General features: G+C 46.2%; 2 protein-coding genes across 2 annotated transcripts; both read right to left on the reverse strand.

The window, feature by feature from the left end:
* Window positions 1–1,511: 1,511 nt before the first annotated feature.
* Window positions 1,512–6,161, reverse strand: LOC134049651 (ovomucoid-like). The gene is made up of 4 exons (XM_062502222.1): window positions 6,107–6,161; window positions 3,878–3,909; window positions 2,286–2,413; window positions 1,512–1,557 (listed from the first exon to the last, which is right to left on the reverse strand). Exons 1-4 carry the CDS (start codon window positions 6,159–6,161, stop codon window positions 1,512–1,514), a joined length of 261 nt encoding a protein of 86 aa, XP_062358206.1.
* A 7,592-nt stretch (window positions 6,162–13,753) lies between these two features.
* IL12B (interleukin 12B) lies at window positions 13,754–19,446 on the reverse strand. Its single transcript, XM_062502282.1, has 6 exons — window positions 19,362–19,446; window positions 18,269–18,544; window positions 17,463–17,580; window positions 16,267–16,460; window positions 15,318–15,463; window positions 13,754–13,876 (listed from the first exon to the last, which is right to left on the reverse strand). The coding sequence occupies exons 1-6, from the start codon at window positions 19,444–19,446 to the stop codon at window positions 13,754–13,756; spliced, it is 942 nt and encodes a 313-aa protein (XP_062358266.1).
* Between the last annotated feature and the right edge of the window lie 5,284 nt (window positions 19,447–24,730).

The following is a 24,730-nucleotide window of genomic DNA, read 5'->3' on the forward strand; positions in this document are numbered from 1 at the left end:
AAGTATTGAGTAAAAGACACAAATTAGTTTAACAGTGAAGATAGAAAGGATGTAAGAGCAGGACATCAATTTCTTTAGGTTCTGAAATTTGTCAAGTGAAAAGATTAACGAATACTCACGCTTAAATGACAGGATTTAACAGACTTCTATATTTTACCAGATTTGTCCCATTTAAATCAAAAAAAGATCCAGACTGGGGGTTGAATTCTAATATATGAGGCCATGTAATAGGATACAATTTTTGTATTCCATGCTTTGGATTTTTGCCTCAGGACTCAGCCCCTGATCCACCACAGTTCTCTGTAATCTGGGAAATACTTGTTAGTAATGGATGCAACAAATTCTCAAGAAAGTTCACCATGGACAAAAAAAAAAGAGTGAAGGTTTATTTTAATAAACAACATACAGGAACCAGAATTGTACAGAGAGGGATGAAAAATAAGCATTTAAAATTAAAAGCTACAAAACTGGGAGAATCAAAGCACTGCCAGGGAAAGCTGAACCCTTTGGGAAAAAATACCTGCTAAAGTTTCTGGGTAAAGGAAAGAAAATATTTGATCAACAAGTTGGAGAAAATTGGGGCATTGTCAGAGGATTTGAACTTCAGCCATGGAGGCAAATATCTAACAAAGGGCTGGTGAGAAGCAACAGGAACAGCTTTGCTGCAAGGACAGGAGTGTCAATCCCAGCTCTGGAGCAGAGAGAAGCAGCAGTGACAGAGCAGAGCTGGCAGCTCTCCTTGGGCTGGGCTGGGCATGGGCAGGATGGAGGAAACCGGGAAAAAATCCGGGAATGGGGCAGTGAGGAGCTGCTCTCTGCAGGATGGAGGGAATTCAGGAATGGGGCAGTGAGGAGCTGCTCTCTGCAGGATGGAGGGAATTCAGGAATGGGGCAGTGAGGAGCAGCTCTCTGCAGGATGGAGGGAATTTAGGAATGGGGCAGTGAGGAGCTGCTCTCTGCAGGATGGAGGGAATTCAGGAATGGGGCAGTGAGGAGCAGCTCTCTGCAGGATGGAGGGAATTCAGGAATGGGGCAGTGAGGAGCAGCTCTCTGCAGGATGGAGGGAATTCAGGAATGGGGCAGTGAAGAGCTGCTCTCAGCAGGATGGAGAGAATTCAGGAATGGGGCAGTGAGGAGCTGCTCTCTGCAGGATGGGGGGACGGAGGAATTTCAGGAGTTTTCAGGAATTTCAGTGGCAGTGTGGAGCTGCTCTCAGCAGGATGGAGGGACGGAGGAATTTCAGGAATTTTCAGGAATTTCAGTGGCAGTGTGGAGCTGCTCTCTGCAGGATGGAGGGACGGAGGAATTTCAGGAATTTTCAGGAATTTCAGTGGCAGTGTGGAGCTGCTCTCTGCAGGATGGAGGGACGGAGGAATTTCAGGAATTTTCAGGAATTTCAGTGGCAGTGTGGAGCTGTTCTCTGCAGGATGGAGGGACGGAGGAATTTCAGGAATTTTCAGGAATTTCAGTGGCAGTGTGGAGCTGCTCTCAGCACTGCCAGCAGAGCTCCCTCAGCAGGCTCCTGCCTGTTTCATGTGCAGGGCCCCTCTGCTCCTCCTGCAAGGAAAGGAATGGGCAGAAAGCTTCACGTGGTGCACCAAAACCCCCTGAAACCCTTTGCTAACAGAGGAGACACCATAAACATTCACAGCAGGCATCTGTAAACAGCTTTCCTTGCAAAATTATGAATTTTACCCATAAACCCAAGATACTGCCAGTACCACTTCTGAATTTTTGGGTGCAGTTGCTTTGTCAGGCCTGTGTTGCTCATTGGACTCTTCCCCATCCAACTTTACAGTTTCTGCTGGAATAGGAAGCTGCTCACACAAATATCAGGGTCATTTTTATAGTGACTAAATCTTTCAGTACCTGCGTCAAGTTCCTCACACAAAAAGGAGTAATTTTTTAGTGTCCAACTTTATGGTGCCTGCTGCAGGTTGCTCACACAAATATATGGGTCATTTTTTTAATTCCCTATTTTACGCTTCCTGCCAGAATAGGAAGTTGCTCACCCAAATATCCAAGTAATTCTTTAGTGTCCAACTTCACAATTCCTGCCAGAATAGGAATTTCAGACCTGAATATCTGGGTCATTTTTTTACCTCCCTATTTTATGGTTTCTGCCAGTTCTCACCCAAATATCACCATCATTTGTTTTCTAAATCAGTTGGACATTCTCAATCAGTGGGAAGAACAATTATTGTGTGAAGGTAGAGCAAAGGAGCAGAGAAGTAACAACCCTAAAAATAAACCCCAGATAACTGAAAACCTATGGCAGTACTCACAGGACAGCCTTGCAGAAGGAACATTTGTTGTTGTAGGTTTTGCCATCAGAGCCGCAGAAGGGTTGGTAGAGCCTCTCACAATAAATGGGTCTCCCCCTCTCCAGCCTCCTGTACTCACTGCAGTCCACCTGCAACCAGGGCAGCCTTGAGTCTCACGTCCTCCATTCACAGAAATAATCAATATATCCCATTTTGGGGTGTGCTTTTGATGCTTGAAGTTGTAGCTTTTATATTTTCCAGATTCTGTACAGCATTAGTTTATAACTCTGAACTTCATATAAAGTGCCAGCAAGTTTTTATCCCCCAGTCTCAGGGAGGGTGGGTGGCTCAGGGGTGTTCTGAAGTTTTAGATTTTGCATTTCCCAGACTCTGCACTGCATTAGGATATAACTCTGAACTCCACACCAAGTGTTCCAAGTTCTGCTCACAGCTCAGTCACACAAAACAATCCTTTTCCAGCCCACAACCAAGGACACCTCTGCAGCTTCAGCCCCAGAAAGTGCAAAGAGCAGAGAATTGAGGAGAGAATCTGGGAGGGTGGGACTGCAGAGCCTGGAGCTGGGTTGGGACAATGAACCCCAAGGTGGAAATGCACCAAAACTTATAAAAGTGTGAAAATTCATGATTCTGATTCCATCTTTGGTGTAGCCTCGAGCAGGCTCCGGCACTGCCCGAGGTGAACCCTTTGAAGGGTTTTACTAAATCCCTGCTTTATTCCTTTAACTCTGCCCAGCCTCTGTTCCAGGTACCTCTCCAGGCATCAACAGAAATCATGAATATATCGAATTTTGGGCCATGTTTAGGAGCAGCACAGCCAGGGGAGGCATCACCACCTCTACTGGCAGAGGCTGAGCCCCCAAAATGAAACATTTCTGCTCAGAGGTGTGGGTGGTGCTGCCTGTGCCCGGGGCTGGGCAGCAATGGGGTCCCTGGAGCAGCACAGCCCCAGGGCAGTGGAGCGTTGGGATTTCTTATTATCTGATCACAACAATCAGTGAATTGTGGTGGGATCAATTCACATCCAGGCCTTCCTTGGACACTTCAGGGATGGAATCCAGCACCGCCCTGGGCATGCCTGACCACCCTTTCCATGGAGAAATTCCTGCTGGTTTGTACCAATATGGGTCCAGCTCTGAGTGTGGATGAATTTTCTCTCCCCACCGTTATCCACTCTGCCAGGGCTTTCCTGCTCACCCCAGGATGGATTTTTTATCCCTTGGTGCCTCATTTCTTCCAGACATTGACCCCAGAGGTACTCAGAGAGAATTAAAATCCCCAGGTACCTGATTTAGGAGCTAAAAGTCATCAAAAAAGTCTTGTAGGGTCATCATCAAATAATTATTTTTTTTTTAAATCTAGATTTCTCTGGCTTAAATTTTGCCAGAATGTCAAACAGGTGAAAACATCTGGAAATTGTCAGGGCAGCTGTATGGAAGCCCCATATCCCAAACTCAGGATTTCTCACCAAAATCTCAATAAATTGGCAGCATTTAATTAAAGTTTGACACGTTAATTTTCTGACCTCATCTTATTATATTATAATTTTTACCTCATATTCTATATTTTTGTCCAGGAGAAGGGTAATCACTCACCTCATTGTGCGTGGCAGCATCTGCAGTGGAAACTGAATGACAAAAGAGAAAATGAAAACGCAGAGTTAATGAACACTCAGAGTTAATGAACACTCAGAGTTAATGAACACTCAGGTGCAAAAGCAGCATGACTTTGCTCAGCAACACTGAATCTTTTTTAAATTGACATTTTACCTCCTTCAGTGTCAATACTGACAGAGCTTTGCAGTGTTTGATAGCCCAGGTGTCAGAACCTATTGAACAAGTGGATTTTGGTGCATATAAATATTAAAATAAATGAATTAAATAAAGTAAATGTTACCTTGGGAACTTCTGTCACCTGTTGGAGCAGCCTTTGCTGGAGGAGCCATTGTTCACCACAAAACCATTGTCAAGCCAGGAGTCAATATTCTATTTAATGTTCATAATATTATTTTGTATTTCATGCTCAGGATTAGCTGATGGTTGAGCATGACTGGAGTTTAATTCCTGAGTTTATCAAGAGCTTTGTGTGGCTGTAAGCAAACCAAAGGTCCCTTTTCTATTTATATATATATTATATATTTATTTATATATTTATTTATATATTTATATATTTATTTATTTATATCCCTTTTATATTCTGCCAATAATGAGCAATGCCAATTAAAATACTAACTAATATTAACTCTAAATAACAATGACAACACAACTGGCTCATAATCCCACTTTAGGAAGTGTTCCCCTTGTTTCAATATGGATTTTATATTTTTTTTGGCTCCTATTTTTTGCCACATTCCTCTCCAGCAGAGCCCAGGCTTCAAGGAGCTCTTTCCAAACAATGCTAATTACACCTCCCACAAAGTAATCAGCTCCTTGGCACGGCTCCATGCTGCTGACACATTTCTTACTTTCTTTAGGAATGTATTTGTCCCTCTGCTGTGCCATAACCATCATCCAGCAGGTAAAAGGTACCAGGGAGAGATTCCTGTGCAGAAGGAGCAGGAATGTGTTCTGGAGCACAGCTCTAGCAATTGTTTTATGGATTAAATGTCGATTTTTTTGATCTCTAAAGGGTAAACTTTCCAAATGTGTTCTGGAGCAGAGCTCTAGCAATTGTCTTTTGGAATAAATTTGGATTTCTTTGCTCTTCAAAGGTTAAACTTTCCACTAAAACTTCCTTTCATAAACCTGTTTACATCCTCACATCAAATACAGTTGCTCAGTATAAAGAAAATGAGCAGAAATAAAGCTCCAGGTCAAGGTTCCATCTCTGTCACCAGAGGTTTGACTGAGATTTCATTATTCTGGAACTGGATTCGATTTATTCCACCTCCCCTCAAACATTTAAATGTTGTTTTTACTCTGGGAACCTTTTAGGAGCCACTCTGCACAGGGGAGTGAATGCAAAAAAGGTGTGCCTCAGAAAGTGTTGATTCATGAAGTTTTCAAGCAGACAAGATAAACCAGAAAGTTCAAAGAAGAGATTTCCTGAAATTCTAATGGAAGAGTTTTTTCTTTTCTTGCAGTTGATGGAACACTGTATGAATTCTTTCCATCACTTTTCATTTAAACTTCTGTTTTTCATAAGAATTTTGGGGTTGAGAAAAATTTCAAAGCAACCTTTTCAGAGCTACTCAAAAAATTCTTTTGTTTCATTATTTTGCATTTAATATTTTCATTATTTTGCTTCTTTTAATGTTCATAATGCTTTTAAACTTCTATACTACCTGCAGAGGTGTGGAGTCTTTCAGTTCTTTTAGATGCACTTATTTTTCTCTAAAAAAAATATTTTTACTGCAAGTTTTTAGTAAAAATAAATTTGCCAAGGCTGAAGAAATTCCTCCCAGGTCATATTTTTTTACAACAACTTGTCCCTCAAGTCCCTCTGCAGCCTGGAAAAATAAGATTAAAAAGATGTTTTATGTGGCCTGAGCATCATCAGCTGTCCCCTGCTTGGTCACTTTGGCAGGGGTAGGACTTCATCAGCTCCCAGCTCCTTTTTTAGATGGAAATTTGAAAATAAATAGATAAAACCAGGTGTTTCTGAGGTGTCACAGAACACAGCTCTGAGTCCCACCCAGCAAGCAGCAGCTTCCATCCACCCCAACCCCAGCTGGGTAATAAATTGTTACGGTGACAAACAATAAGATTTTCAATAGAAAATTCCACTTTCTCCCTCCCCCCCGGTGCAGGACCCAGCTGAGGACACTGAGAACCTCCCAGTGTTTACCCAGAAGGAAAATCCCCAAGGAACCGAGGGTTACTCACATGCCAAGCACACAAGTGCCAGCGCCAGGAGCACCAAGGTGCCTGTGACCTTCATGGCAAGTACCAAGCTCGGCTGTCCCAGAGCCAGGCTCGGGTCCCTGCAGTGTCCCCAGCGTGGCCATGGCAGCGTGGGGACAATTTATAACCAGGAGGGTGATGAAATCCCAGCGCAGGTCACTGGGGAAGGTGTTGCCCAGGGCAGAGTCAATAGGATGTGTCCCGTGCAGGGACACGGGGCAGGGCTGCGTGTCCCGGTGTTGATGGAGCAGGGATTGTTCCTGTTAAACCCAGCCTAATTAACTGTTCCAGCCCCAGCAGCCAGCTCTGACTCAGGGCTGGGTGCTGCTATTGCCGTAGCGACTCAAAACTCCCAGGGAAAAATAATCCTGGCTGGCTGTTTGCCAAAACATCCGTCCCGTAAGGGTTTAATTCTTCTTTTTGGGTATTTTGGAGCTGGTTCTGAGCTGTGCTTGGAGCTGAGCTGGTTGTGGCCGTGCGCAGATGACGCTTTAAGTTTTAGCTTTGATATTTTTTCAGATTCTGTACTGCGCTGGCGCGTGGCTCTGAACTTCATGTGAAGTGTCAGCAAGTTCTCACAGTTTAGTCAGACAGAACAAAAGGGCATCACTGAGCCCTTCAGCTGCTCTGGGAAATCTGGGTTCTGCTTGAAAGCCTTCACACCCAGCCCAGAGCATCCTCCAGGCTTCCTTTTCCTGTTGAATGTGCCCAGTTTGAGATCAGAACCAATATTTTGGGAGAGAAGCAGCAAAGACACCCCACAACACTGTCTGGCCAAGACAAGCAAAGAATTCCCAGCCCCTGAGCATCCCCTGAGCTCCTGCCCAGCCACGGATACAGGAGATTCCTTTGCCTGCCTCTCTGCTCCCATTTCCCTGTTTCCAGCACAACAGGGGGGATTCCTTAAACAAATCCTGCGTTTGTTGGTGACTTAACAAAAAACCAGCAATTTCTGTCTTTTATGACAGAGCCATGGGTGACTCCCAATGGGACACTCAGAACTGAGGCTTAATTTTCATAAATCCAAAGTAATGTGGAGTTTGGAGGTGATAGTTTGGTTTCAACCCATCCTTCCAGAATTGCCTTCTCTTAGTGATTTACCATCTAAACGTGCAAAAATCTCAACAGGGAAAATCTCTGCACATCAGCACAATTCCCAGCATTTCAGTGATCACCTTCCCTCACTGCAGGGTAGCCCAGGGCTTTCTCCCCATGCAGGATTGGGGTCAGAGGGGCTCATTCCAGTAAAACAAGGGCCTGAAAGCTCCTGCAGAGAATATTTCAATAGGTCAGGTAAGCCTTGAATAATTTTGTCTTTAAAGAATATAGGTAATTAATAAATGTTGAATTTCTCGTCACTTAACAGGATGAAAAACATAAATGCCATCAAATCCAAATTCCAGGATGGCTGAACATGTGGTTGGAGCTGGAGGCTTGGAATTTTATTTTTTAAATGCCTTTCAGTGGTTTTGTTCTGAATTTTTTCTTTTTCCTTAATTTGGACATGTGTTCCTGTGAGGCTGAGGGGACAAAAGGCAGGGTGGGGTTTGGTCTGGATCCCCCTGCTTGGGGCTGTCAGTGACTTTGAGTTCTGGGAAGCTTTTCTGGAGAAAAGCCTGGCAGGGAACATGCAGGAACTCGTGGGGAGGATTCAGGACACATCCCTGGTTGATGGACAATTATGAGCAATTAGGCAACAGCAGCAAAACCCAAAGCATCCCGGAAGTTCCTCCTGCTTTGAAGAGTTTTGAGCACACACAACTCTGGGGGATGTCCTGACACTGTAAAACTGCAGCCAGGCAGATCCTGCTGCTTCCTGACCCTGGAATGAGGAAAGGGCCTCAACCCAGTGCTCCCAGTGCTCCCAGTGTCCCATGTGGTACAGCCCCAGCATCCATCCCATTATCCCATCCCATTATCCCATCCCATCCCATCCCATCCCATCCCATCCCATCCCATCCCATCCCATCCCATCCCATCCCATCCCATCCCTCTCAAGGAACACAAACCTCTCTCTGCACCCTGCTCTGTTCATTCAGGAAGATTTTCCTGCTCTGCGCTTGAATTTCAGTCCATAATTCCCACGGGTGAGGCTGGAGCTGCTGTTCTGGGACAATTCTGGACTTTTCTGGGCAGGAAAAGGGATTGAAATGCTGGATCAGAGCCAGGCAGGGAGCACCAAGTGTTGAGGGGGGTGAAACACAGAGGAAAATTTGGGTGAAGAACAACGGGAGCCAGAGCCCTCCTGGAGCTGCAGAGTGAAAGGAAGAGGGAACAGAGCAAATTGCAGGGAGAGAAATTCCAATTAGATGGGAGCAAAACAAATTTCACAACGAGAGGAGTCAACCACAGGGACAGGTTATTCACAGAGATCACTGGAGATATTAAAAATGGGTCTGTTCTGAAGTGGCCATGGAGGGCGTGGGCATCCAGGTGACCTCCATGGGCCATTCCAATGGAACTGGTTCTGGCATTCCCACAGCAGAATGTCAGGCATTGCTGGAATTTTCAGGGGCCTTGTGATGTCTTTGTCCTCCTAAATTAACTTTTGATAAAGTAGACAAGGGTAAAGTGCTACAATGGAGTGGTTGGAGCTCCTGCAAAAAAACAAAAAGAAGTTCATTGGCAAACAAATATTTGGATGTGTGTAGGAATAGCTGCTTCCCAAAGCTGGGTTAGTAATTGGCCTAATTGCTGACCTCCTTCTGAAATTTAGGGTAAATATGGTAAATAAATAGTTGAAGAATTAAATAAATAAATATTGAAGAACTGTGAGTGCAATTTTGACCTCATCAGCAAACCCACGAATACCTGTAAGTTAATTGTGGAACTCCAGTAATTTTCTACATTTGCTATTATACCTTGGTGTTTTCCCAAATTCTTATCCCTCCAAGCTGACCTTCTGAAGAAGGAAAAGCAATTCCATGGTGTTATGTGAGGTAAAATATCCGTGTGCATTTTTCTGAGGGTAAGAAAATTTCCCCAGTTATTATTTTTTCCAAATTTTAGATTGCTTTTCATTTTGTAGCCCTGCTCAGTGCACCACTGGGATGCCAAAAATGCTGCAGCAGCAGGTCATGAGTTAAGTGCATGGGAGGATGTTCCCTGGCTGCATTCCAGAGGAACCTGCTCCCACTCATCCGTGGAGAGCCTCCCATGCAGGGCATCCACAGAGCTGATGAACAGCACGTGGAAAAGGTGAAAAATGCACTTTGTCACTGCTCTGGGACCTCCCCTCCCAGGGATCCAGGGGTGTTTTTATCCCCCAGTCCCAGGGAGGGTGGGTGGCTCAGGGTTGTCCTCCCAAGTGTAATTAAAGCATCAAGTTTTGAAGTCTTGCTCAATGCGGGCTTGGAGAACCAAGGGCTGCTTTGTTCAGGCTGTGCCAAACCTTTGGGTGTTTGCCTGGGGAATGTGATGATGCCTCAAGTTTTAGCTTTTATATTTCCCAGACTCTGTGCTGCATTAGGATATAACTCTGAACTCCACACCAAGTGTTCCAAGTTCTGCTCACAGCTCAGTCACACAAAACAATCCTTTTCCAGCCCACAACCAAGGACACCGCTGCAGCTTCAGCCCCAGAAAGTGCAAAGAGCAGAGAATTGAGGAGAGAATCTGGGAGGGTGGGACTGCAGAGCCTGGAGCTGGGATGGGACAATGAACCCCAAGGTGGAAATGCACCAAAACTTATAAAAAACTCCTGACTTGGGGTCCCTCTTGGGTGTAGCCTCGAGCAGGCTCCGGCACTGCCCGAGGTGAATCCTTTGAAGGCTTTTAATAAATCCCCACTTTATTCCTTTAACTCTGCCCAGCCTCTGCTCCAGGTACCTCTGCAGGCATCAGTGAATTCCCGGTTTTCCACCCCTGGGAGATCAGAGCATCCTTCCCTCAGCACTGTGGGTGTCAGGCCAGGCCAGAGCCCTGCTGAAGATCTCGTGCCTTGCTCCAGAAATTAAAAATAAACCTATCACTGTACAAAAGCTGGAGCTGATCTTTGTTTCCCTCGGTGTCTCCGGATCCCTTTGGGACACAGTGCCAGGAGTGGTTCCCAGTATCCTGCAGGCAGCTCGGGGTTCCTTTGATTCCTCGCTGTCAAACCATTGATGGCTCCGAGTTGATTCCTCACAAAAACAAAGCATTAATAGCTTAACACTTCCTCTGAATGGGTTTTGAATAGGACTGATTTGAAGTTGCCTTAAGATGCCATTTCCAGGTGTTTGGACTCTTCTGACACACCAAAGTCAATCCAAGTGACATTTCAAGAAAAGCCTCAAGGCTTTTTCATGGCTCACGACAAGGCTGGAGGAAGTGCTTTGCTTTTCCCTTTATTAAAAATAGAACGTTTCTAAAAGAGAAGCTACATCTTGTGACAAAGAGGGGTGGGAGGAAGATCAGCATGGAGAAGGGGTGGATATGAAGCATTTGGACCCGAAATCTGTGTTCTCCCCAAACCCTTAATTAAACATCAGCTTTTTTTCCCCCTTTTGCTCTCAGCAAGTGCCTGCTTGCCCAGCTCCAGGGGCTGAAGCTCTTGGAGAACAGCAAGTTCCTGCAGAGACCAATTAGTGCCTCATGAAGGACAGGGTCTATTTATCTGTCAAACCTTGTTGGAGCTGAGCAGCACCCACAGAAAGCCCTGGGGGGAATTAGTCAGGCTCTGCTCAGAGCAGATTTAGGGAGGTGTGGTAGCACAACCCAAAGCCAGGCCTTGAGTGATGGGGATGAACAGAAAGCTGCAGGAGCTGCCCCTTCCCAGGAAACGGTGGGGTATGGAAAAAGGAGCAAATCCAGCAGGGAAAAAAAAGTCTTGGTTTTATACAGTCAGTGACTCTCCTCTCTCAGGAATAAATTAGATCTAAAATTTTATGTCAGAAGCTTGGATTTTACAATCAAAAGCCTTTTTATTTGGAGGGTGAGGGGGAGTTTTGTACGTTGTGCAGCCCGAATCTGTGCATTTGACATTTATCCAGAGGTTTCCAGGTTATTTACAGTGCAAGAAGGAGAAGAATGAAGGAAGAGAAGCCCAAGGACTGACTGCCACATCAATTATTATGTTCTTGGATGGATGGAGTATGATAGAAAGTGATCTCGTGTGTGTGGAGCCACCACAGTGAATATTTTTTGATTTTTATCCAATCTAGACAGAAGAGGGAGCTTGGCAATTCCCAGAGGAGACATTCACAGGCACCTGGATCCATGGAAATGGAAAACTGGGGATCAAAGCCAACTTTGTATCTTAGAGAGCAGCACTTGGCAATGAAGAGATTCCTGCAGAGAAAGGGGCAGTTCCAAGCTGAGCTTTGTTATTTTCCTGAATAAACTCAGCCACTGACTTCCCCCAGTGGATGCTCACAACCCACACCAGGAATCCCGTGGGGGACTTCTCTCATTTTATGGCATCGTGACATTTTTGAAGGGAAAGATCAATTTAGGCTCTGTCAGGATACAAAATTTTAGCTGAATATTCCAAGAATGGAGACTGGGCTGGGCCCAAGCTCGGGAGAGGTTTCAGGGATTGGTTTCAAAGGGGCCAAGGTTTAAACCCTGAGGATCAGGAAGGTTCTGTGACCTCTGAGCACTGAAACCAGGGAGGAACCTCAGAGCCCTCAAGGTCTGGCTCAGGTGGGTTCAGTTCTAAGCTGGACACCACAAAGAGCCCCAGAGTTCACCTCTCCTGCAGGACACGGCTCAGCAGATCCTGCTCTCACCCCCTGGTGTCTTGGCTGGCTCATCCTGTGCAGTCTTACAGGCTGGGAATTTGCTATTATGAATTAATAATAATTCATTTGCCCTCCAGACATTGAGAGAGAAATAGTGCCTGATCCTCTGGTACGGAAGTGGAGAGTGACACAAACCATTCTTTAAAGATCACAAATAAACCAAATATTCTTGTTTTCAGCTGTGTTTATTATTAGCTCCTTTGTAAACAAGCACATAAGTTCCTTTAAATCCAAAATAAGACATGTAAACTTAATAAATACAGGATTTGTAAATAAATTATCAGCAGTTTTCTGGAATATCAGATACTTCACACATTTCAATGTTTAAATATCTTAAATTACCACCCATCACTAAGACTGGGGAAAAGGAAGCATGGTTTCAATGAAAGGCTTTAATGTCAGTGATTATCAGAGGTTAAGGCCTGAATCCTCAAAGATATTTCAGGGTATTTTCAGAGCCCTCCTGAGAGTCAGGGCTCAGTGTTTTGACAAAGGATCCATCCCTGGCAGTGCCCAAGGCCAGGCTGGATGGAGCTCTGAGCAGCCTGGGACAGTGGGAGGTGTCCCTGTCCATGGCTGGGGTGGAACAGATGAGCTTTAAGGTCTTCCCAACCCAAACATTTCCAAAATTCCATGAAAAAATTCCATGAAAAACGCTTCTGCTTCCTCCCAGAGCCGGTCCCTCACTGTGACAGCAGCTCAGAACAGGAGGAGTTTTCCCTGAGGTTCTGTGAATGCACCAACGCATGGTGGGGAACACTTGGGCTATTAAAAATCTCTATTCTAAAAGTCTGATTTCGTGAGATCATTCATATTGACATAAACCCAGTTCCCAGCTGGGTTCTGGGGGTTTGATACACTGGGGGTGCAATTCCAGCTGCCCTGGGGCCCTTGGGGGTTCCTGTGGAATTCATTCCTTTGCCACGAAATTCCACTGGGCACTCCTGGCTCGTGGAGAAAGAGCCCAGCAGTGGAAGGAGGGGAGGTTGTGATAAAAACAGCTCCTGGCTCCCAGTTCCTTTCATGCTCCTGAGGGATGAGAGGAGGCTCAGAGCTGCCTTCACACCAGTGCTCCCAGTGCTCCCAGCTGGCTCCAGCTCCATGGATCTCTCATGGAGTGTTCTCCAGCTGGGCATCAGCAGCCGTGGGCACAGAGAGCTGACACAGGGCAGCAGCAAACATCCCCAGGGCTCTGCAATTCCTTTTTACTCTGATATCCTGGAGGAAGAGGATGGCCTCCATACACCACACCCAGCTGCTCAGGCAGCTTTGTGTGCTTGCACAGTCCCACAGAAATAAAAACAATTTAAATATTAAAGAAACAAATAATTAAACCATTAAATAATGGATTATTCAAACAGTTCTTTCAGGAGGTGACTTTCCAAATAAGTTATCATGTACAATGGTTTGAACAGCAACTGCCATCCACTGGCCTTGCAAGTCAACAAACAACAAATAAATAAATAAATAAAATACTAAATAGATAAATAAATAGCAAATAAATAAATAAATAAGAAATAAATTAAGGCACAATAATAATCTGCAGGACATACAATAATAGCTGCCAGCAACCTGTCAAAATCAGGTTAATTAACACGACGGATGCTAAAAGTGTAACTCGAATCTGGGGAATTTAGGAGCTGCCAAAATCAGGACCACATTCAACTGTTGCAATAAAAAAAATAAGTTATGGCTTCTTATGAATCTCAAATGGAAACTTTCCTTCTAATTGTGCTTCTGTTCTTGTGCTAATTCATTTGCTTTCTCTAGGAGCGCTGTGCCACCCTCCTGGATCCCTTACTGGTTATCTGTGAAATAACATCAGAAATTTAATTTACATGTAAATTTACACCAGAATTCTCTTGGTTCTCCTCAGAGCAGGAGTTCCAGCCCCCCCCCGGGTGGATCCTTACCTGCAGAGTGAGGACCACTCGCTCCAGGAGGAGAGGTAGCAGCAGTCCCTGGCCTGCACCCACACCTCTGCTGGCCCAGGGGCTAGCAGCTGCAGGGACTGCTCCTCAGTGTCGTTCACCTGGGGACAGGGACAGCTCCTTCAGTGTCAGGAAGGGGGCACAGAACCCACCACAGAGCTCCAGGAAGGGTCACTGAGTCCCCACCCCAGGCTGGCGTCCCAAAGGCTCCAAGAGCGACCAAGGGGTCCCAAAGTCCTGGGGCTTGGGAGAAGCTGAGCTCAGCAGGAACAGCTGGAAAGGTCAGGTACCACTGAGAGGTGTCCCAAAGTGACCCAAATTCACTGAGAGGTCTCCCAGAGTGACCCAAATTCACTGAGAGGTGTCCCAAAGTGACCCAAATTCACTGAGAGGTCTCCCAGAGTGACCCAAATTCACTGAGAGATGCCCCAAAGAGATCCAAATTCACTGAGACGTCTCCCAGAGTGACCCAAATTCAGTGAGAGATGCCCCAAAGAGATCCAAATTCACTGAGAGGTCTCCCAGAGTGACCCAAATTCACTGAGAGATGCCCCAAAGAGATCCAAACTCACTGAGAGGTCTCCCAAAGTGACCAAACCCACTGAGAGTGTAAATAACCCAAACCCACTGAGCTTGGTGTTCTAAATGACCCAAACCCCAAACCTAAACACTCATTAAACAAAGATATTGTTTATTTTTTCTGGGTTTTTCTCCTTTTCCTTCTTCTCCCAGAAGTTGCTCCTGCTCCGTATTTTTGAAATCCCCATGGGGGGGGGGGGGGGGGGGGGGGTTGTGGTGGCACAAGGAGCATCCCCAGCCCCGGCATTTCCCTCCCACAGGGGTGGAGGAGCCAACGCTGCTGAAATCAGGGACTGAGCCCCATCTGCTGGTCCGGGCTGGATCATTCCCCAGCAGGAAACATTCCCTGGTTTAATCCCCTGGAAAAACTGGGATAACCATTCCATGTGTCTGCTTTCCTCAGTGCTGGACCAAGGAAGGGCAGCACTGGGGCTCAGTGGTTTTCCCAGTTCTTTTCCAAGCCCTTGTGTGTCCAGGACCAATTTGGACATACACTGGAAATTTAACCCTGACACTGTTAATTAATTCCATGAATTAATTGGGAACTGAGGGTGAAAGACCAGACTCTCCCAGGTGGGTGACTGATCTCTTCTTTCCAATTCACCTGTAAAGTCTGAGCTGCCCAGCTTCGAACAACAAACGAGGAAATTCGTGTCACAGATCCTGGGTTCTGCGTTTGGAAATTGGGATTTTCCCACATGAGGCCCTCCTCAGCCTCCTAATGAATTAGTAAACACAACTCTGCAATTCTGGACAGGATTTTCTGTCCTCAGTTGCCTCAGGAATCTTCCTGTTCATGGACCTGGGAAAGGATTTTTTTTCTGCCAGGATTTGCTGCTTGTAGGGCTCAGCCTCATATTTTTAATTTTTTTAAAAATTTTAGTTAATTATTCTTGCATACAAAACTTAAACTATTTAGACTATTCAGGCAAGAAAATTGTGTCTCAAATGTTGTGTTTCTACCTGGTATCTGTGACTCTTTGGCTTTTTAACTTTGACCTTGAAAGTCAGAGGGAAGTAGGAGCTTGGGGTGCTCCAAGTTCTGGGATATGTCCAGGTCACTGTTCCATTGGTGGCCACGTACTGACACTGGGGTGGGTCAGGCTTTACTGCAAGACAAAACACAGAGAATTAATTCCTATTAACAACCTAATGTCAGATATCAGTGTGTTACTGGTGCTGGTTTCAGGGGAATGAGCTTTGGGATTCCTCCAGGTGGAGAGAGGAGTAGCCTTGAGGTGTAATAACTGCCTTAGCTGCTTTTTATGGAAAATTAAGCACATTCCTAGACTCAATCTGGATAATATCCTTTTCTTTTTTTTTTTTTTTTTTTTTGGGGGGGGGGGGCCTGGAGGGTTGCGGAGGGCTCTGCTGGATACACAGGGATATCTTCAGCACCTGCTGACCATGGATGCATTTAGGAAAACTATTCACTGGAATATTCATTATTCATTAGGAAAACCTCTGTTTCATTGGGATGCTGCCTCATGTTCCTGTGCCAGCTCAGAGCTCTCTCATTCCTGTCCCTTTCCATGAACCTGCCCTGCCTGCCCACCTAGGAATGGGTGAGGAGGGAAGCACCCACAGCCTGGAGCAGTTCTCAGACAAGAGCCTGCTGGAATAATCTGCTGGATTATTCTCTGCTTTGTCCCCAGAGCCCTTCCCAACCATGTCCATCCTCTGGGGACATTCAGGGAGCTGTGGCTGTTGGGCCCCTGGAGATCACAAGCCAGGAAGATGCTGCTGCTGCTGCTTCACTTCCTCATCCTCTTCCAGCCTGTTCCTGTAACTGGGGCTTGGTGGGCATTTACAGAGCACAGGGCAGGGATTCCCAGAGCTGGGCTGAACCCTGACTTGCACTGGCAGCAGCAAAATAAAGCTCAAAAGGAACCCCCACTCCTGGGCTACTCACTGATGTCCCTGATGAAGAAGCTGGCGGTGTAGTTCTCATATTCCACCACATCAATGACCTCCAGGAAGATGTCGATGGGCTGGTGCTCCTCAGCAAAGGGACAGAAGTTCTCCTTGTGGCACTGGGCTGTGTAGGTGGTCAGAGCCCCCTCGGTGACAGCCACGGGGCTGCTGCAGGACACGTCCCCCTGGGGGCTGCAACAGAGCAGGGACAGGCGCTGGGAATGCTGCTCTGTGCTGGGAATGTGCTGGGAATGTGCTGGGAATGCTGCTCTGTGCTGGGAATGTGCTGGGAATGCTGCTCTGTGCTGGGAATGTGCTGCCATAACCACATCATGGTGTGTTTGGTGAGGGAATGTTTGGGTTTGCCTGTACTTTGTCTGCTGCAGGAAAGGGTCAGTGGGAGCTCTCACATTCCCAGTGCTGTGGGATGTATTCATGTCATTAATTAAATCACAGCCTCAGCTCAAGGAATTAATATTTAAACCTAAACCAGGATCTCACATTTCTCACTCCCACCATCCCATGGCAAGCTCCAGCTTCCTCCTTTGTGCCTTTGCCCTCTCCCAAACCCTGCTGAAATGAGGGCTGAGGAGTCTCCACTGGGAAACGAGCACCAAGAGCTACCAAAGCACCACCTGAGCCCGACTCTGTTTTTGCTCTCAGCCAGCTGAACCCCTTGGTTCAGCAGGCTGGAGTGACCTTTGCTGGAGCACTCCATATTTTGGAGAACTGCCCCCCAGGAGCAGTGGGAGGCAGGAAATCCCCCCAGGGTTCCCAGCACCCATTTCCCTGCAGGTTTCTGCAGGGTTCCTCAGCACAGGCTGCTCAGGGGCCATGTGCTCTGCAGTGGGGGCAGCCTCCCACTCCATTCTGCACTGGCAGCTCTGGTTCTTTCTGGCCTGGCTCCACTTCCTCTCTGCCCTCCACCAACTCTTTTGCTATTGCTTAAGTTACTCAGGGACTACTCCAGCCCACTTGGACTCATTTCTTTTTCAGAGCTTTATTCATTTCTGTGCAATTTCCATGCCCTCGTCGAGTGAACTTTGTCCCAGTAATGACTCAAAATGTTTTGGGGATGTTCAGTCTTGGAAAAGAGATCTCCCCTATCTGCACGTCCCTAAAAGCCTAAAATCCTACACAGAGTAGCACCAAGGGCTGCTCTGTGAGCCTGTGAAGGGAAGTGCAAACTCTTACCCTTTCAGGCTTCTGATGGTGAACTTCACATCTGGGCTCATATTTTCTGTCATCCAGGAACATGTGAAAATTCCAGAGTAGTTCTTTGCCTCACACTTCAAAAATGTCTCATTGGACCCTAGACAAGGAAAGGAAGAAACCAGGAGTTATTTATTCTTCTTTGCCAAAATGGCCAAGGCAGAGAGAAACAATTCATAAATTCCCAGATTCCCTGGCAGTAGCAGGACGGACTCAAATACGAGACTCGGATGAGGGAGGTTCATGCAGAAAATGCAAAACATCCCAAGCTTGTCCCAGGGTTAGTCCTGAATGGAGAGACCCAAATGACAGCACTTCAAACCTGGGTCAGGTCCTGGTTCTGTCAAATCCCAGAATCCTGGAATCTCCTGAGCTGGAAGAGACCCACAAGGACCCCAACAGTCCCAGCCTGGGCATCCCTGGGAGCTCCTGGAGCTCTGGCATTCCCTGGAGAGCCCGGGCAGTGCCCAGCACCCTCTGGGGGAAGAACCTTTCCCAAAATCCATCCTAACCCTCCTCTGGCACAGCTCCAGCCCTTCCCTGGGTCCTTTCACATAGCCCTGGTTTTCCAAACCAATTCCTCCCATCCCTCCCCGCTATCAGCCTAGAAAATCCCAAATAAATCCCATGGCACCCAATTCCTCTGCTGCACTGCCCAGAGCCACAGGAACCATGATTTCCCTGCCCTTGTCAAAAGCAAAACTTTTGAAGAGAATCCCATTCCAAGGACATTTCCCAGGTGTTCCCAGAGCCTGAGCAGGGACAAGTCCAGCATTTTAGGGCCATACCTTTAAAGCTTTTCAGGATCCACCTCACCATCTGGCCCTGGGAGTCGATTTTGGCGATGAGGAGGAGGTGGGAGCTGAGCACTTTGTGGCTCTGCTGGCTCAGGCAGCTGTAGTTTCCAGCATCTGGGAATTCCTTCACTGCAGCAGTCAGAGTTTTCCCCTCTTGTTTCCATTCCGAGTCCTTTTCCCAGTAAACTTCTTCCTCTGAGGTGTTGCAGGTGAGCTCCACGCTGGTGGCCGGGGCTTCATCGTTCCACTGGGATTCTATGACAAACACTGGGAATGGCAAAGGAAAAATCAGCTTGGGCTGAGCCCTTCCCTTCAGCTCTGTCTCCAGTGAGCTCTGGGTGAATCCCAGTCACCACAAAGGAGAAACACTGAGAAACTTCAGTATGGAACCTGGACTGGCAGGAAATACTCAGCTCTAGGAAGTTTGGAAGTCTCCCAAGCTCCCTGTGGACACAAGGAAAGCGAATCTTCAAAGTTTACTTTCCATGCTGACAAACAGATTTGCTGTTTTCTGCATCAAATCCCTCCCAGGGAACCCCCAGAACAAATGATAAATATTCTTTTTTCATGTAAAGATGTGGGAGAAAGTCATTGAAAGAGAGGACAATCTGAATTTAGCCCAATTTTCTGATAAATTATTCAAAAGAATTTTTTGTTACCTACCCTGTATTTTTATAAATGGATCTACATTTAATTTCTTTACCAGAGAAGTTGATAAACTATTTCTAGGTTTTAGGTTTTACTCAGAAATATATATTTTCTTGTTCACAATTAATTCTTCCCTTGTTTGTTTTTCTTTTTTTAGGGCTGTTCCCTAAGTCACAGTTTTTGCATCCAGGCTGTGTGACTGAGAGTTTGAATATGAGGAGAAGGAATAGGAAATAAAACAGTTAATAATGCAAATATTGCAAATACGCTGTTGGAAGACATTTTAGGACTTTTAAATAGTTTTCCATTAACTCAAATTAACTATTGTCGAACAAATAAACATATAGCCTAAGATACTGGAGTTAACAAATTCTGTGCCAGTGGCCACAATCGTAATTCCAAAGATTTAGATCTGACTAAGGAGAGACTTCCTTACCATTTTCCTGCAGTTTCCACTGGGCACTTTCCAGTAGGGCAGTAAAGGAAAACAAGGACAGTAAGGCACAGAGGAGATGAGACATCTGTAGGGGAAAAAAAGAACCCAAAAAACCTTATTAAACTTCCCTGAGATTGGCTGAGTGTGCTCCAAAATCAGGCAGGGCCTGGGCAGGGTGACAAGGACACAAAATCAAAAATCCCAGTGAGCTGAGGAGAATCTTCCAGTCCTGGGAACTCTGGGACTCCATAAATGTGGAATCTCAGCTTTGTGCAGGAGCTGGAGCCAGGATTTTGATCCACTTGGGACTCTCATCCCAAGGCAGTTTAGAGGAGGTGTTGAAACCCAAAAGCCTGGGAGTTTTGTACTTTCTGTGCTTTCTGACACTAACCCCCAAAGGAACACTGCTTTTGACTGGAAGCCTTAAAGAAAGTTTCCAAATTTGAGTAATAAAGTTAAAATCACGAGTGTGTAGTTAGAATAAAAGTGTGTCATTTCACATGGTGAAAAGTTTTAAATTTAAAGTTTTGGGATATAGTAATAGGCACGAGACAAGATGAATGTTTTTGGGCATTGTCTCTTTCCTCCTTCTTCTTCCTCCTTCTTCTTCAGAATTTCAAGTAGTAATTTTTAGTTAAACAAAAAATCTTGCAGTGCAGGTCACAAGTGTTTAGTTATTGAATCAAAAGAATAAATAATATAAATATTAACTCTTAATTAGATAGCTGAGCTTTAAAAGACCTTGTAACTAACTAGATTCACCTCCATTTTCTCACTTTTAGCTTAATAACTAAAAGTACTGAAGAACTCTCTGGACTTTAAATAAGATTTAATAAACAACCAAGTCCAAGGAAAAATCCATCTCCTTCATGTTTTAATCCTAACTCTAAGTAAAAGCCAAAAAAATAAGGGTTGGACTGTGAACCCACAGCTCTTTCCCAACCTCAGAGATTTCATGATTCCCCATGACCTAAAGGATTGATGAGCATCCAGGTCCATCCATCCAAAGCCTCACTTTGGTTCAGCTCATCAGCAGTTCCATTAAAACAAATAAAGTGGGTAAACAAATAATGTGGATAAAGCCAAGGAGCTGCTGAAGGGTTTGCCAGTACTCAGTGCAGAGCTGGTGTCAGCACTTGCCTGACTGCTCCAGTTCTAGTCCCAGTTCTAGTCCCAGTTCTAGTCCCAGTTCCAGTCCCAGTTCCAGTATCTGACTGCTCCAGTTCTAGTCCCAGTTCTAGTCCCAGTTCTAGTATCCACCTGAGCTCTCGCAATCTGAGTTTTTGAACAATTTTTGGTAAAATCCCTCCTGATTTCATTGTCACAGCTCTGTCTGCTGGGAGTGGAGATCATTGCTGCTGCATGTCCAGTATATAAGTTGATATTTATCCTGAATTTGTTCTAAATACCCCCAGAACTCTCCACGAATCACCAAATACCTTTGCCAAATATTGTCATAACTACTAGGTGCCTCAAAACTTTAATTGCAGTTACTGAGATGCACTTCCAGACCTTTTTAAACTGGAGAGTAAACCAAATTAACAGAAATAGAATCTCTTCAAGAAAGAGATGGTGAATATCATTTTCAAAGCCTATTCTAACTACAGTGGGAGGCTGAATGCAGGTGAAAAACACAAAATTAAGTGGTTTGAGCTGTTTTTTTCCTCCCAAACCATTCTTTTTGCAATGAAAGGGGAGTACCCTCCTGATTCCTTGAGGACAGAGTGTGTTCCTGTGCAAATCAGTTCCTATTGCAGCTCCTGCTGTTCTGAGCATCCTAAATCCTGGTCCCAAATCACCCAGTGCCCTTTGGATCTGTACCCAGCTCCTGATGGGACCAGGAGCTACAATAAAGTGTCTGGAGAGTGTCCAGGAGAGGCTGCAGCTCCTGTCGTGCTCAGAGAGAGGCACAAGGCTCTGGGAAAAGCCAGTTATTATTGGAAAGAAATTACAGAACAATTTAGGTTGAAAAAGAGCTCTAAAATATGGAATATCCTATTAGCAGTGCACTGTTTCATTATACTCTTACATTTCAGGCAGGATTAGCTGGAATTTCCAACAGAAAGATTCATTTTCTTTCTGAAAGTTGCTGTCACAGAAACATGACATTCATCACCACACTTCATAAACCTGAAACTGAACTTTCAAACATCAAAACACCAGCTCAGAATGGGGGAGAGAAGTGGGACTTGTTCCTTCTCTTCCATTCATCACAATTAAAACCTCCAAAACAGAAAAGTTTCTCCTGCTTTGAGGGAGAAGCTCTGTGATTCAGGTTGTTGATGAAAACAGTCAATGATTTGCATGGAAATGATTCACATTCTAGATGTGGCAGAGCACCCTTCCCCCATCTCAAAATTTTATTGAAAAATTAAACACAAAAAACCTCAGTTTCTGAACAACACCAGTGAGTGCCTGAGCACTTCAGAAATGAGAATATTCCTGCTCCAAATGTTCAGGGAATCAGGGAATCGCAGAATCATGGAACAGTTTGGGTTGGAAGGGACCCTAAATACCACCCAGTGTCACCCCTGCCATGGCAGGGACACCTCCCACTGTCCCAGGCTGCTCCAAACCCAATGTCCAACCCGGCCTTGGGCACTGCCAGGGATCCAGGGGCAGCCACAGCTGCTCTGGGAATTCCATCCCAGCCCCTGCTCACCCTCCCAGGGAACAATTCCTGCCCAAAATCCCACCCATCCCTGTGTCCTGTCCCTCCATCCCCTGTCCCCAGTCCCTCTCCAGCTCTCCTGGAGCCCCTTCAGGCCCTGCCAGGGGCTCTGAGCTCTCCCTGGAGCCTTTCCTTCTCCAGGGGAACATTCCCAGCTCTCCCAGCCTGGCTCCATCCCTGGAGCAGCTCCGTGGCTCCTCTGGACTCTGCAGCAGCTCCAGCTCCTGCTGATGTTGGAGATCCCAGAGTTCTGCAGGTGGGGTCTCACCTGAGCACAGGGACACAGGGGCTGGTGTCCCTTGGTGTCACCTCTGTGTCCTCGCTGCTCTGGAGCTCCAGGGCTGGCACTGAGCCCCGGATCCTACCCTGAGAATCTCCAAATGATTCCTGTCAGGAAGGACTCTGGACCTCCTCTGGGCCAGTCCCAGCTCCAGGCAGGGCAGGCCAATGGAACAGAACAGAGCACAACAGCCATAAAAGGGAGTCTGGCAACACTCCCAGCCTAGAAAAACACCAATTCTGGTCCAATAAAAGGATTATTATTGCCTATTGACACAGGTTACAACTCCAGGAATATTTACACGTGTACATCATGTGCTGAACCTTATGAGGATTTAAATACTGCCATGAAGAAAATATCCCGAAAACTACTTCAATCCACTCTCAAATAAATGATGTTAAATTGTCCTTCGCTTTATCTGACAGCTGAATAAAGAAGAAATGAGCTCTCACCATTTCCTGGGAAGCCTCTGGCTGGAGCTGCAGCTGAAGGTTGGCTCTGTGATGTGAAGGAAGCAAAGTTCTGGTCCCAAAGTCTGCAGTGGAAAGGGGTGCCTTATAAATGCTCCCCGCCACCGCAATACCACAGCATTGCAACACATGCCTCCAGTTCCTATTTTACATTGGGCCACAGCTACAGCCAAAAAAAAAAAAAATATTTGGGAGTCCCAGGTAAACTTCGAGGAGGAAATGAAATTATGAAATTATAAAATGATCTTTAATGGTTTGCCAGTCATTTTCTTTCCTCGCTGGTTTTCTGTCCCTCGTTGTCTCTTCATCACAGAGGAAGAGTGAAGAGAGACCAAATAAACTTCCAGAAGTGTCTGATGGGAAACAAGGAATGAAGACAGAAAGAGAAAGTTCAGTAAACTAAAACTCTACCTGATAAGCATGAGAGAGATAATTACCTCTAATCCCAGCTCCCACATCAATCAGAAAGGGAAATATTATTCTTTAAATTGCTGGTTTTGAGTTGTGTTTGTTCTATGAATTCAGACTTAAGTCAACCAAAAATAAACAATTACTTCTATCTTGGAGATAGCTGATATTTGCACATTATTTTGCTGCAGTTTTTAAATATAATCTGAACCTGATGTTCCTGTTAGACCTCAGGCATAAGAAGAGCCTCGTGCTCCACATGGACTTTGAAAATAAGGAAAGACTGTGTGGATTTTTTTTTTATTGTTTATGAAGTAATTGAATATAATTCTCATTATTTGCCAGGTAAATCAAAATACATTGTTTATAAAAGAAAAAAAAAACAAAAACAACCAAACAAAAAACCCCAAAGGTTTGAAACTCAAGCTGACACACTTTTCTCCAGGTGCTTTCCAGGGGCAGGATTCCCACAGGGCAGGAATTAGAGTGCCAGAATCCAGGGATGGAGTGATGGTGCCTGTTCCTTTGTGACAGAATCCCAGGATGAGCTGCTACAGAACCCCAGAATCCCTGGCAAGGACCTTGAGAAGAATCCCATCCCACCCCTGCCATGGCAGGGACACCTGCCATTGTCCCAGTTCCCAGCGTCCAGCCCGGCCTTGGGCACTGCCAGGGATCCAGGAGCAGCCACAGCTGCTCTGGGCACCTGTGCCAGGGAACAATTCCAAATTCCCAAAATCCCATCCATCCCCGTGCTCTGGCCATTCCCTGTGTCCCGTCCCTCCGGGCTGGGACAGGTAAGAAATGTGGCTTGAATGGGGTCACACTCACCTTTGGTGACTCCTTCCCATCCCTCAGGACACAACCCCAGGCTCCGCATTCCCGGGTGGCCCCGGTGACTCCCTGCCCATCCCAGTGCCCAGCCTGCTCCTCAAACACGGGAATTCCCTGTGCCAGAGCTGCGGGCAGGGCTGGGCACGGGCGGAGCTGGGGAGCAGCTCTGAACAGAGCACAGCTGCTCCCTGCACATCCCAGATGCTGGATCTGCACATCCCAGATGCTGGATCTGGCTCGGACGGGGCCGTGGATCCATCCCTGGCACAGAGCTGGGCAGCAGCCACGGAGCTGCTCACCTGACATCGCTGGCAGCGGTGGAATGGGCAAGCTGGACACTCCAAAGGGACCCAAAGCATTCCCGGTGACGGAGGTGTCCCCTCCTCGTCCTGGCCCCTGATTGATGACCTTGGAGGACAACTCAAAGGAGGCCGTGCTGGACCATTTCCCAGCTCACCTGCTTGTCCTCGTTCCAAGCACCTTTTGGAAAGCTCAGGGGGCGCTGACCCCCTCCCCTCCTGCTGCAAATGCAGCCCTGGGCTCCAGGGAGGAAGAACCCAGTCCGAGCTGAGGTTGGGCACAGATTTGTTCCCATTTAAGACAATTTGCAGTATCCACAATCCCTTCTGAGATAACACACAACAGCAAGGCAGCAGTGACAGGAATCTGGGAGCTGAGTTCAGTCCCAGATGCAAAGAAGGACAGG

This window comes from Cinclus cinclus, chromosome 14 (genome assembly GCF_963662255.1).
Source record: "Cinclus cinclus chromosome 14, bCinCin1.1, whole genome shotgun sequence".
Lineage (NCBI taxonomy): Eukaryota > Metazoa > Chordata > Aves > Passeriformes > Cinclidae > Cinclus > Cinclus cinclus.

Bases quoted from the DNA above. Each gene is read 5' to 3' on its own strand.
- LOC134049651 (XM_062502222.1), bottom strand. From the start codon at position 6,161: ATGAAGGTCACAGGCACCTTGGTGCTCCTGGCGCTGGCACTTGTGTGC. The intron at 2,414-3,877 runs GTGAGTGATTAC...CCCTGGTTGCAG, and splicing joins ATGCTGCCACGCACAATGAG to GTGGACTGCAGTGAGTACAG. The intron at 1,558-2,285 runs GTGAGTACTGCC...CTTTCCTTGCAG, and splicing joins TCCTTCTGCAAGGCTGTCCT to GAGGAGCAGAGGGGCCCTGC.
- IL12B (XM_062502282.1), bottom strand. From the start codon at position 19,446: ATGTCTCATCTCCTCTGTGCCTTACTGTCCTTGTTTTCCTTTACTGCC. The intron at 18,545-19,361 runs GTAAGGAAGTCT...TGCCATTCCCAG, and splicing joins GTGGAAACTGCAGGAAAATG to TGTTTGTCATAGAATCCCAG. The intron at 16,461-17,462 runs GTAAGAGTTTGC...GCTCTGTTGCAG, and splicing joins ACCATCAGAAGCCTGAAAGG to CCCCCAGGGGGACGTGTCCT.